Source organism: Equus asinus, chromosome 17 (assembly GCF_041296235.1).
Source record: "Equus asinus isolate D_3611 breed Donkey chromosome 17, EquAss-T2T_v2, whole genome shotgun sequence".
NCBI lineage: Eukaryota > Metazoa > Chordata > Mammalia > Perissodactyla > Equidae > Equus > Equus asinus.
In genome coordinates, this window is record NC_091806.1 from 45,945,076 (window position 1) to 45,958,797 (window position 13,722).

Consider the following 13,722-nt stretch of genomic DNA (forward strand, 5'->3'; position numbering starts at 1 on the left):
GTTGGGTCCCACCACCCCACCAACCCCAGCATCACCGCAGCCTGCAACCAACACAGGAACCAGCAACCACCGCGGGAGCTGCAAGGGCCTGACTCCAGACCCCCTCGTCCAGCACAACGGCTGCCCCCTGCTGTACACGGAGGGCACTGCAGGTGGAGAGTGCGCCCCATGGGCTGGCCAGCATCCCCCCAGGGGGCCAGGGTACCTGAAATGGGGATGACTGATGGGGGGATGGGCGAGGCCTCCTGGCGCAGCCCTGCCTTCCTTTCTTGTTTCTGCACAACAGGGAAGATTCCCAAAGGAATCATGCAGAAGAAAGTATTTACTCCGGTTTGTTAAAAGGTTTTATTGCGATGTCCCTTGAAGGAAGTCACATGGAGGAAGTCCCCGCCTCTGTGAAGGACTCTGAACCAGGGCCCTGGGGAACCTGAGAGCCCCACCTGCCCCATGCCCGCTCCCCTGAGTCCTTCCCTGCGTTCCTTGGCCACTCCGGGTTGGGGACCTTTCCTTTTGTACCTGCATTAGCTGCCTGCCCGGTTTGAATACCAGCTTTTAAAAAAAGAACATCGCCAGAAACAGGTATGCGGGATTACTCCGAGATGGAGCTGGCTGGTGTTTCGTCCATCTGGCCCAGAGGGGGAGTCCAGCCTGTGTCTCTTGGCGTGGGCCCGGGGCCCAGCTGCATCCCCACCCTTCGGCCTGCTGCCTGCGGTGCGGGTGGAGGGCGGCCAAGAACACCCGCTAGTCTCTTACACAAGCACCCCGGCTCCAGCCCCAGGAGGGCCGCCTGTAATTCCTCCCGACTTCCGGGCTGCTCTGGCTCAGGGAGGCTGCCGCTTACTGAGAAGCAGCTCACAGACCCGGCGCTCAAGGGAGAACCATCGAGAACAGGACGCAGAGCTTTTCCCATGTGAACACAGACACGCAGTCTCCTCAGAAAACAGGAGTTTATTTCTACATTTCTGTGACCATCAGCAGGACGATCAACACAAGCTGGGCGCAATCTCAATGGTGTTTATCCGGAGGACAGTCTGCGGGCTCACAATAACTGGAACAGAGCGAGAACATGGTCACAGCTGGACCACAAACTCGGATGCTGTTAGTGAGCTACGGGAGCCCTGCCGCCCGCTCCTTCCACGAGGGCTCTGCCGCATACCAGCCCCCCCCAGGTGGCACCAGGTGACAGCCCACAGCCCGCATGGGCCCTGCTGGCCACGTGCCCCGAGGACTTCATGGGCTGCACTGTGTCCCCCACTGGCTCTGTGAGCCCGTCCGGAGCTGCAGAGGCTGTGACCCCCAGAAGCCTGGTGGCCAGGAGAGCCCCTGCGGCGGCCCCAGCCTTTCCCCCCGCCCCGGCATGCACACCACAAGCCCCCTGGACTGCAGCGGGGTGGCCGGCCCGTCTCGCTGCCCTCGAGGCTCCTGCTGACCTGCATCTGGGTAAGGCTGCACCCCTGCCTCAGGGATGTGGCAATCCCTCCCCGTGAGCGGCAGCTCAGGCCAGCGGTCACTGCTGTACCCGAGGATGTGAGTGCCGCAGACTCTCCAGCCTGCGGGCCGCCTCGTGGGGACTGTGACTTCTGGGGTAGGCTCCTGCGAGGACAGCCCTGTCCTGCTTGTGGAGCACGCAGGCAGTGCTGGCGGCCGGGGATCGGAATCAAGGAAGGGAACGTGACGGCTCCAGGAGAACCGGAGCGCGCAGGCCAGGCCTCGGCCGGGCTCCCTCCAGCACAGGACGGCAGAAGTGGGCAGCGCCGGCTGGACCGAGACCTGCCCAGGGCTTCCTCCCCACCGCCCACGTGCCCCACTGCCCTCGTCCCGGAGGCGCGGAGCCCAGCACCCATCCGAGAGGGAGGGCGGAGGAACTCACATCTCCCTCCCTCCGAGACCGCTCACCTTGATCCCCACCCACCCAGGGGCTGTCAGCCCAACACTCCTTCCTCGGGATGCAAAACGCCACTCAGGGGAGCTTCCTCTCACTTCCCGCTAACCGGCTGGGAGCTCACACCCAGCCGCTCCGCCCCCTCACGCGCTTGTCAACAAGGCCACTGCCTGTGCGCCCTCCTGGGAGGACACCCACGGGCAAGACCACCCCTCAGACTGGCTGCTGCTATGGCTCCGCTCCGTGCCGCCCACAGCCCCTCTGTCCACATCTGTGTCCACACAGCACGCTGGGCTTCCTCTCCTTCCCACTGGCTCCTGGCCTTGTTACCCACCTTTTAAACCCAGCCGCACTGGGTGCCCCTTCATCTCACCGGAGCCAGGATGGGGGCCTGCCCGTCCGAGGCCTCTCCCCACCTGTGCCCCAGAGCCCACGCGCCTCCTGGGGGCTCAGAGCATCCAGACGCCTCGGACAACCAACACACCCCTCGCGCCCAGCGGCCATGCGCCCTTGGGTCTCCCTGGACCTCTCCAGACTGCCTTTCTCTTTCTCCTCCTCGCCCACGTCTCGCTTCTTCCAGGCTTCAGGAGTGCCCCTCCTCCACCTCCGGCCACTTAAAAGGGACCAGCCCCTCCTGACCTCACCCCCTTCCTGCCGCCACCTCTAATCACCTTCAAAGGATGCTGTGCCCTCCCGCTTCTATTTCACAGCCCACGTGGTGGATTTTAATGTAACCCTTGTAACAGGAAAGAACGCGTGGACCAACACGAGCCATCAGAAGGCCAACAGCATGACAAGCTGGGGCAAGCCGCCACATGCACCTGAAAGGATGCGACAGAGCCTCTGCATCCACCGGAGCCCCTCTCCTGCCCCCTCCAGACAACCACCACCACCATAGCCTGTGCACTGCTGTGCTGCCGTGGGAAATGTTCTGTGCACACAGATGAGCATATATAATGTACGAGGACCACGTGGGCCCGGAAGTGCAAGGCTGAGTCTGCTCACCTGCAGGCGTCGCCCTGCCGGGACCTAAGGCTCCTTCCGGTTGTGAAGGAAGAGTCCTTCCCCGCCCCCAGATACTACTCCTCTGAGAGCACCCCTCCACATATCTGTCCAGTCCCTGTGGTGGACACGGACGGGGCTTCTGGTGTTTTCCAGCATGAACGAGGGTGCCACTGACGTCTCCATACGTGTCTTGTGGCCCGTGCTGTGCCTGGCTGCAGGGAGGGCAAATGTTCACCTCGCCGCAATGACTGGCCAGGTCACGTCCGGTGGCAGTGTCTGAGGGCTCCCAGGGCCCTTTCCCTCCACAACCCCTGGGTTGGTTCAGAAGGACCTCTTCCTGCCCCCGTCACACCCTGCAGACCGGGGCAGAGCTCTCTCAATGGTCTTTGTGGCCACCGTGCCCCCAGTGGTGCCAGGCAGAGAGGCGCCCGGCCCGAGCCAGCCCAGCAGCAGGACGCATGGGTCACACCCACAGCAAGACTCGAACACTCCGGGCCAGTTAATGCTTTCTGTCACTTACTTTTTTTCTTCTTGTAGTTTTTCCTCTTCTTAAATTTCATATTGATTTTTGGCCATGATTCTGTCTTTTCAATGACTGTGGCTTCTACTCGAACAAGATCCTTTCTAAAAAGGAGGAAAAGAAACAATGATATACCTTCTTGATTATTTTTCAGCTTTACTGAGACTTTATGTAAGAATTTCTAAAATGAAGGTTTACCTTCTTTTCTGATTATAAAAGTAACACGCCCTCCCTGTAGACATTTTGAAAGTGACAAGGCAGCATAATAAAGAACGGTGTAGTCTGTTAACAAATCTTAAAGGCCACACTGTAATGAACTACTAACAGACCAACGATTTGGTGTGAGGCTCTCCGCCTGCCTCGCTGCCTGCGCCCTCCAGAGCCCAGCATCTGAGAGCAACTTACCCAAGGAGGGGCTTGCCAAGTAACGTGAAGTTGTCAGCCCCAACCAGCAGGACCTGGAAAATGAAACAGGTGCATTACCAACACGTAATTGAAAAGTCGCCAGAAGAGGTAGTGACAAGAATGCACTGGGAAATGAGAAAGATATCGGTACCTGTAATTGAGATACGGACTTGATCTGCTATCTAATTCTTCCCTTAACTATAAAGAAGTGGGGACGCAAGCTGACAATGTGGGGGTGTGCGACAGCCCTGGGGCCATCTTATGGATATGTCCCAGCCTGTTGGCGGCAAGGCAGGTATAAACTGATTACTCGTTGTGGTGACCACACATCCAGATAAGTGCGTTAAAATCCTACAGAAATGGTGGCTTCTTTTCTCTTTTTACACTTTTCTTTTGCTAAGGAAGATTTGCCCTAAGCTAACATCCACTGTCCACTTCCTCTTTTTGTTCATGAGCTGCCACCACTGCATGGCTACTGACAGACGAGTGGTGTAGGTCTGCACTCAGGAACTGAACCTTGGTCGCCGAAGTGGAACGCACCAAACTTAACCACTAGGCCACTGGGGCTGGCCTTTTTTAAACTTTTTATTGAAGTATAACATATACAGGGAAAAAACGCACAGATCATACTCTGTTGCCTTTTGAAGCTGTTCACAGCACTGCTAATAGTGCAAAGATTAGGTTCCAGGTATTCTTTCAATAACTTCTAATGACTGCAAAATTCCGTACAGTCAGGCAAACGTTCTTGGAGTCAGGGAAATTGGGACGTGAAGTGTGGCCTCACAAGGAGACATCTTCACCTTCCAAGTGCAACGGGGTTTTTATCAGATGTTGGAAGACCCTTAAATTTTACTCCTAAGAAAAAAATCCAATCAGACTAAACTTAAATGATTAAAGACAAAGCCTATTTCATGATCACACCAGTGGACGGCAGACAATAAAACACTTGTCAGAGCAGCGTGCTCTCTCCACCGGATTTCCTAAGTTATGAAAAACAGTTGGTATTAAGTGGGGCTTTCTATAACGTTTTTTTTTTAATGTGAAATGTTTCAAAATGATGTCTTTTTAGAAATCTTTGCAGCTACACTCCTGAAGTCTCCTACTTATTTCAGACATTAAATGTGCTCTTGCTCACGAGCTCATGACAGTCACTGACGTCACGGAGAAGCGAGCTTTGCTGGCTGCACACGTCCTATTGTTTAACTAGTCCAGCTCTGAGCTAAGCGGCTGTGCTCAGGCCGCAGGCTGTGAGAAGACCATCCAAGAAAGAGAGTTTAATGCTCTCCTTGGTGTAAATACGCAAAAACTCTGTCATCACAAAGGAAGGAGGAGTTTCACTTAACAAGGAAAATCACATATATTACATTATATTAACAGTTGAGTACATCCTATATTAACAGTTAAGTACATACAGAGAGCTTATATATATATGTTTTTTTTGAGGAAGGTTAGCCCTGAGCTAACATCTGCTGCCAAGCCTCCTCTTCTTGCTGAGGAAGACTGGCCCTGAGCTAACATCCGTGCCCATCCTCCTCTACTTTATATGTGGGACGCCTACCACAGCATGGCTTGCCAAGTGGTGCCATGTCCGCACCCGGGATCCGAACTGGCGAACCCTGGGCCACTGAAGCGGAATGTGCGCACTTAACTGCTGCACCACCGGGCTGGCCCCAGAGAGCTTAATGTTTTATATATAGTTCTATATGTGGAATAGACAAAAACAAATAGATCCCCTAAACGCAGCAAACAGAATCATAACCGACGGGTGGAAATGCTGAGCTCAACAGACAGGCCATCGGTTGAGAAGGGCCAGGAAGATACATCGGTGCCCAGGGAAATGCCTCCGAACCAGTCCTTACCGTCTAAAGCCGAGGTGGCCATCAAATCTAACGTCACAGTGGTGTTCTAGCCAGAACTGAGCATTTTTTTCTTCCCCACAAATATGGGCTTGACGGGGCCAGCCCCGTGGCTGAGTGGTTAAGTTTGCACGCTCTGCTGCAGCGGCCCAGGGTTTCGCTGGTTTGGATCCTGGGCCTGCACATGGCACCGCTTGTCAGGTCGTGCTGAGGCGGCGTCCCACATGCCACAACTAGAAGGACCCACAACTAAAATATACAACTATGCACTAGGGGGATTTGGGGAGAAAAAGCAGAAAGGAAAAAAAAAAAAAGATTGGCAACAGTTGTTAGCTCAGGTGCCAATCTTTAAAAAAGAAAAAAATATGGGCTTGAAAACTCTTTCCATCCTTGGCTGGGACTTTTAGTGTATCTGAGATCAAATACTTTTCTACAGGACTACGTTCGGGAGATGTGAGACAATCGGCAGATACACTGACCGTCTCCCGGGAGGAGGAACCCTCGAGGGAGGGCTCTGCCCACATCACCCGCCGGGCCTGTGCCGCACTCCTGGGGGAGGAGGCCGGCCTCTCGCTCCCCCTCCCTTGGCTCTGACCACTGTCAGCCTCCCCCCGACTTGAGGAAACCTCCCTGGTGACGAACCCCGGGGAGCAGGGACTGCACACGTGGTGACCAAGTCCCCGAATGCACAAGGGAGCCCACAGTCTCACCTTCTCCAGCCGAATCCTCTCTCCGCACGCAACGTCTAACTCATTTTCAATCAGAATCAGGTCCTCAGAGGTCACCTTCCACTGGTGGCTGGCGAAGTGCACCACGGCAAAGAGCCGGCCATACTGGCCCGTGGCGATCAGCTCGTTGACCTTCCCCACGACCTCTGTGGGGAGAGGGCAGCCGGTTACTCACCACTGCAGAGGCTGCAGGGACTCCACTATATTAACCACGGCCTGCTTCTGAGGTCGCAGCAGGTGACATGAGCTCCCGTGGAGTGGCACAGGGCAGGCGTCGCAGCCACCCCTCCTGTGGGGTGAGCTCACTGCTGGTGGCTGTGCCCTCGCTCTCCCCACTGCACGCCCTGGCACCAGGAGCACCGGCCCCTCCGCATGTGCACACATGGGGCTTTACAGATGGAGGGTCCCTGGAGGTCAGAGAATGCTCCCTGCCCTGAGAGTCTCTGGCCCGGCCCTCAGCATGCCTGGCTCGTTCTCTCCGATGCTGGGGTGGAAAACTGTCACGGTGCTGGATTCCCAGACAGTGCTGAGAAAGAGCCAGGGGCCTGGGGGTGTGCAAACCCCAGGAAGGGAGAGCAGAGCCCCTTTTGCCAGCAAGGAAACCTGAATTACACCCTGGGGTGCTGGATTCTGGCTCCTTGCTTCCCGTGTCTGTGGTCACTGCCTGACAGGTCACAAGCCCTTCCACCTGCTCTGTCACTGTCACAACAGCATCTACTGGTCACTGACCCACCGGCCTCGTCTGGGGCTGGGCGCCCAGGCATGAATACGATCCAGTTCCTGCCCTGCAGTCAGGACCAGAGCGCGCCTGCAAGCAGGCAGCCCCAGCCTGCAGCCTGGTCTGGTGATCTCGCACGGCGTCTGAAACTGCTCTAATGCTGGGAGGGCCCGCACGGGAATTCAGATCCCCAGCATTTTTTTCGAAAACCGAGGATCCTGCTCTCCCTCATGTGAGGGTGGCTGTGGTGGCCGGCCACACTGTCCGTCCTCACCACCCGTGGTGCAGGTGACACGCTTCCTGACACCCGGATGGCTTCTCCAACACCTGGACAGCACCGGCCCCACTGATTATCGTGCGTATCATTCTTCTGACTGGAGGGAAGTCGTTCCCTCAACCCACATTTCTCCCAACAGTGAAGACAGACGGACCGACGGCCCCCTCCATCCCTCACGCGACCCGCCCGAACACGGCTGGTGCTCCAGGAGTATCCGCTCAACGAATGAGGCTTTGCATTCTGCTGTTGCGTAGCAGAAAATGGACCTCAGGTTCCCGCTGGGCCGTTTCCCAGAGTGGCCTTGAGCTCCCGCCTCTTTTACCTGCATGGTGTCTGGTCTCCTCAGCTGGCTCTGGCAGGACAGTTTCTGGCCAAGGTGGTGAACTCAGTGATGTTTTAGGAACATATCTGTAAAAAATATTTTATAGATGCATGTTACACACATGTGAAACAGCAGTTCAAAATCTCTAAGCAGCTGTGCGCAAAACACTAGGTGGACAAGGACCTATGACGTCCCTAGTTCACGTCTCGGATGCTCACGTCACTGGCTGGGGCGGCCCCTGCAGCCAGAGCGAGCCGCGCCCCCACAGCCCCGGGAGCCCTGGATGTGGGAGGGGGCGAGCATGTGCGGCGTGGCATGCCTCCTTAGCACAGACCCACCCTTTGGCGTCATCCTGAGGACAGGCTCCCACATATCCTTCTAGAAGGGCCATGCACTTCAAGGACGAATGGCTCATCATTCAATGATCGAACAGGAAACCTAAGCACTCTGTTCCAGAAGGGCCCCTCCCTGGAATAACTCCATCCTGGGAGGGTGGCCCACCGAGGAAGGCTGCGCCCTCTTGGTGCCCTCAGGACACATGTTCTCTCAGAGGTCCAGGCTGAAACGCTGCCCCCTTCTCCCTAGTTCCCTACAAGACACAATGCGGGGACAAGAAACCATTCTTGCCCCCCAAGCTCGGCCCCATGCCTCACCCGGCATCCAAGGGCCCTCATGGACCTCCAATCCCTGCCTGCAGCTGCTTGGATGCGACCACCTCCCTCGCTCTCCCTCAGCCGCTCAGCCCACCTCTGAGTCCCACCGGGCAGCTGCCGCCTCTTCCACCAGTCCAGACAGGAGGCGGGCAGGCTGGGTCTGAAGCCCAGCTCTGCCACCGAAGACGAACGTGACCTCGGCAAGCATGTGGCTTCTCCGCGGCCTGCTGTCTTTAACTGAGAAATGGCAATAAAAGTGCCTGCCTGCAAGGCTGTGGGGATCAGAGGGGATGATGGGCCCGGCGAGACGCGGCAGAGTGGAGATGCAGGCAGTGCTCGGGAGCACTGTTACCACGAGTCTGTCCTGTGCTGGGGCCACCTGTCTGCCCTCTGCCTGGGGCAATCGAGTGGGGCGTGCGGGGAGGGGAGGGGGACAACAAGGAGGGGAGCTTCGAAGTGAAAGGAGGAGGGGGTCTCCCTAACTTCCACACCTATTTTTGCCTCGAATTCCTCAAGTCCACAGAGAGGGGAGAGGCTGGCAGAGCCAAATCAAATCATTCAGAAGGGTTTTAAGCTCTTGGTGCTGTTTGCCACCAGAAAGTGAAGTTCTAGTCTCTCTGCTCCAGGGCTGCATGAGGAAAAGGAAGTTGCTCCACAGGGAAAAACAGCTGGCTTCCAGCACAGGCCCCGGCGTCTCTGCCAGCGGCGCCCAAAGGTGCTCCACGCAAACCCGTGCAACGGGTGAACGCTCTCCCCGCTGGAGCTCACTGGCCCTTAGGCATTAATTGGCCAAAATAGTGAACTGAGCTCCCCCACCGTGCTAAGCTCAGAACACCCGGGAGCATGAACGCCACACTCTGCGGCCGAGATGGCCCCGAAGGACGGAGGAGTGGTAGGGCTGGTGTCTCCCCTCGGAGCCGTCTGCCCGCGGGACCTCCGCCTCTTGGCCTGTTTGGGAGGGCCCCACTGAAGACTGTGAGAGGAACGAAGGCTGGAAACCTGGGGCCTGGCGGGAAGGCAGTGGCCTTCATCGAGGCGACAGGGAAAAAGCCAGATTCACTCAAATGCCCAGTCAGGGTCTCTCCCCACATCCTGCTTCGGCTTTTTAACTTCTTTTCAGACACAAACAAGACCCCGGGGGTCTCCCCCGGCTGAGTCTCTGGCACAGTGATGGCAGCAGCCCCAGCATTTTCTGAGTGCTGGCTCCATGCCAGGCACTGCTCTGAGCGCTTCAAATGCAGAAACTTACCTTCTACAACGTAGAAAATGACTATTCTCACAGAAACCGAGTGAGGTAGGTACTAACACCACTTGCATTTTGCAGAAGAGACACAAAGCTCAGAGTGGACCACTAGCTCCGGGTCCCCAGGCTGCAAGGGGCTGGGATAGACCCCGAGGGGCTTCCCTGTGTGGCTCCCGTTTATTCCTACCAGCGAGTGTGACTTTGTCATTTATTTTCTGTAATGTATGTTAATATAAAAAGTGTTTTCCTAAGCATAGAATTTTAACACTGAAGATGCTTTTCCAAATTACGTAAGTTCCTCCTAGAGATTCTGACATAGACTGCCTGCGATTCAGCCACCCAGTTAGAAATCTCTCAGTGGGAGGTGAAAGCTTTTCCTTAATAACACACAGCTACGGCAGGCCCAGGAACCCCTTCCTGTGTGGACTCTGGGAGTTCTCCCACATTTAGGGTCTGAGAAAAATACTGTCAAAAAAGTTAAGGGAAAATTTAAACATTCCTGAAAACCCCAACGTATCAAGTTTGACTTTAGAAAGACAGTCCTACAAATGAAGGGAGGAGAGTCACCAAGACCCACATTTTGATATTACCCTTGCGGAGATGAAGCGATCTGCGAACGGAACCTCCGAGGAGCAGACCACAGGGAAGCTGAGGGAGGAAGAGAGACACGGGTGGTTACCAACACGAAACGCACACCGCCCGTCACGATGCTGAACGCCAGCTGCTGTCACTGGCGACAGTTTAAACCGCATCACGACTTGTCTACAGGAAAGTAAGTGAACAAAAAGAAAAGAGCATAGTTTATAGCTACTTGTTGTTACTATGAGCTTGCAGATGCACTCATCACCCTCCTCCTGAGAGCCTCAAACCGAATCACCCCCGAGAACCCACTCCTTGACCACCAAGCGCCCAGCAGGCTCAGGTCCTGCTGTGCCCGTGTGCAGAAACCATCAAGATGACCCCGTGAGCCCACCTCGGGGCATCCTTGCCCCTGTGCTGTCGCCCCACGTGGAGCTGGCTTCTGTGACCAGCGCCGTGTGACAGAGCGATGGAACGGCTCCCGAGGCGAGACTAGGAGAGACTGTGGCTCCCCCTGGCTGTGCACTCTTTCATCTCTGGCTGTAGAGGCTGTGAGCAACCATGGAGACGACTGCGTGGGGAGGAGCTGTGGCTGCCTGCCCACAGCCGGGGCGGCGAGCCGGGCAGCAGACTCTCCAGCCTCTTGGAGCCTCGAGGGAAGTGCGGCCCCAGCTGACAGCGTGACTCCAATCCGGCGAGAGATGGAAAGACAGGAGGCAGAAGGCCCGCTGAGCCCCTCCTGCACTCCCAACCATCAGGAATGGTGTGGGATAAAAGTTAGTCACATGAAGCGGCTAAGCTGTGGGGCAATCTGTTACACAGCAGTAGACAACTAACGCACAGAGAGACAGAGGCCCTCGCAGTCTACAGAGGCGGGCAGGGCTCAGGCACAAAACTCACCGTGCTTAGGGAAGAAAGCAGAGGACACATTTCTCTGTAACTATTGTTTTTTTTTTTAAACTGAGCTATAATTTGCATACCACAAATTCACCCTTCAAACCTCACCCATCAGCAGCCGCTCCCTGTTCTTCTCCCTGGCTGGTTTCTCAGCTCCCCACCATGGTGCGGTGCCCGGGGTTCGGACCCTGGACCTCCCCTCTGCTTCATCTGTGGCCATTCCTCTGGTGATGGCTTTAGTCGACTGGATTTAAGGATCACTGTGCCGCTGACTCCCGGGTTTACCCTGTAGCCCGGGCCTGGACAGCCGCCTGTCCACTGCCATGGCCACGTGCACGTCTAACGGCATTTCAGAACCGAACAAGGCTCCTGACCGCCCCCTCACGCCCGATTCTCCCAGACTCCCGCCACCTCACGTAAGGGCGACGGCATCCTCCAGCTGCTCTGGCCAAAAGGCTCGGTCATTTTTGACCCTTCTCCCTCCCACATCTGAGCCACCTATCAGCAAGCCCTCTTGGCTCAATTCAAGAGATCCAGGCTCCAACCACTTGAATCATCCGAGCCACCACCACCTCTTGCCTGGATGATGATGAACACCTCCCTCCCCCTCTCGTCTCCCTTCTCTGCACAGCGGCTAGAGTGACCGTGTTTAGACTTAGATCATGTCGCTATCTTGCTGAAGTCTCCAAGAGCTTCCCCTTCCATTCAGGGAAAAATTCGAAGCCCCTCCAGTGGCCAACAGGGTGGCAGGCGGTGTGACCCTCTGTCACTTGGAGCCCATTTCTCAAGCGCTTCCCCCGTTCACTCTGGCTTCTTCGCTATTCCTGGAACACGCCAGGCACACGTGCCTGCCTACTGGCCTGTGCCCTGCCGGCTCCTCCCCCAGAACCTCCCTTGCCCCTCTGGGATCCGCAAGGCTAGTTCCCTCATTTCCTCTGGGTCTCTATTCAAACACCATCTCAGCCGGGACACCTTCCCCACTATCCTATTTAAAACCGAACCCCTCCCTCCCGACTCACGCCTTAGTTTTCTCCATAAGACCCATTAGCTCAACACGCTATGTCATGTGCTTATTTTTAAAAATTGCTGTCTCTCCGCAGACTCCTTCTCCCATCAGGACGCTGGGGACTATTGTTTTATGTTTATTCCTGATGCATCCCCACCCCTGGACCAGTGTTTGACACCTACCAGATACTCAATAAATGGCGAATAATGAATGAAATCTACTCTGCTCCATCCTTGAATGAAGCCCCCTGGACACTCCACGACTGGGAACTCTGCACTTTCCTGGAAGCCGTCCCACCGCTAGAAGCTCCATCAGTTTCTGCATCCGCCCTGCTTCCCTGCACCTCTCGCCCACGGTCTCTGCCCAGCCCTGGACCCCACAGGGCACAGACATGCTCCCTCCTCTCCACGGACCGTCGTTCAGAGTCTCAGGGCTGTGACTGCCTCTTCTCATCCCAATTCCTTCACTCACTCCTCAAGGCCCCATCTGCTCACCATTTTGGTCACCTTCTCTGTACTCGAGACACCTCCTCTGTGTTTCTCTCTTACACAGCTGGAGTCTGGGATGGAACACCGCCTTCGAGAGGCGGTTTCACGTCAGCAGAACAGAGTGAGTCCTACTGCTTTTGTAAAAACTTCCCTGCTACTTAAACTCAAGTTTTATTATGGAAAATGTCAATCATACAAAAGCGAAGAGAAGAGAATAGCGAGTCCTGAGCCCTCAAAGTTCTGTCTCTGGATTCAACAGTTACCAACCCGCGACCAGTCTTGTTCGATTTCCACTGCCTCTGGCTCAACTCTGCCGTTATTTTAAAGCAAATCATATACTGTTTCATCAGTAAAGATGCCAGTATACTTCTATGACAGGTAAGTATTTGTTCAAAAACACCCAACATAACGACGACACTATCATATTACCTAAAACAGGGAAAATTTTAACATCATCAAATACACATCTAACCCAATTTAAAACCATATATAAGCACTCATGCACACAAACACACACTCGGACTGTTTTTAGGCAGATGGTTACATTTTTGGCATAAAGGTTATGTTTTTGATGAACATAACCCTTTTCGGGCCTCATAACAACTCAGGGCCTAAAAGACAGTTGTTGGTTTTTGCCGAATGGGTTAAGTTTAGGCGAGGACATTCACCACCATTTTCCAGATGACGACAATGAGGCTTAGAAAGTGGCTCGAAGCCTGGGGGCAATGGTAAGGCACAGGTTTTGGAGCCGGACCGAGTTGTTTGAATCACTCCTGTCGCACTTCCCTGCTGGGTGACTCTGGCAAGTTAGTCAACCTCTCTGAGCCTCAGTTTGCTTCCCCGATAACACAGAGCATATTCAAAAGTTGAAGAGCTATCGTCCGTATTTAAGCTACTAACCTAAAGGAACCAGGATTTGAACCCAGGTGCCCCCGACTCCAAAGCCCGTGCTGTATTCAGCGCATCAACAAGGGCGATCAGCCCCGAAGGCAACAGGCCGGACACAGACACACCCGTGGCTCTCACCTGCTCCGGGCCCCGGCGGTCTGCGGATGCTGCGGCTGCACGCGGACACCACACGCCCGAAGGTGACCGGCAGGGCCCAGGCCGCCACGGCCGCCGCCATCTTCCCGCAGCCTCGGC

The 13,722-nt window shown here is 55.5% G+C and overlaps 1 protein-coding gene across 4 annotated transcripts; it reads right to left on the minus strand.

Annotated features, from left to right (window-relative positions):
- Positions 1-930: 930 nt before the first annotated feature.
- Positions 931-13,719, minus strand: MRPL21 (mitochondrial ribosomal protein L21). Of its 4 annotated transcripts, none has more exons than XM_070488332.1 (9): positions 13,606-13,719; positions 8,461-10,257; positions 8,052-8,302; positions 7,714-7,799; positions 6,379-6,542; positions 3,813-3,865; positions 3,408-3,511; positions 2,888-3,099; positions 931-1,048 (listed from the first exon to the last, which is right to left on the minus strand). In XM_070488332.1, the coding sequence occupies exons 3-8, from the start codon at positions 8,129-8,131 to the stop codon at positions 2,912-2,914; spliced, it is 675 nt and encodes a 224-aa protein (XP_070344433.1). In that variant the 5' UTR covers positions 8,132-8,302; positions 8,461-10,257; positions 13,606-13,719; the 3' UTR covers positions 931-1,048; positions 2,888-2,911. The 4 variants fall into 4 exon arrangements, with proteins under 4 accessions (XP_070344433.1, XP_044617883.2, XP_070344435.1 ...); XM_044761948.2 differs by having other exon boundaries at positions 10,187-10,257; positions 13,606-13,713; XM_070488334.1 differs by lacking the exon at positions 2,888-3,099.
- Between the last annotated feature and the right edge of the window lie 3 nt (positions 13,720-13,722).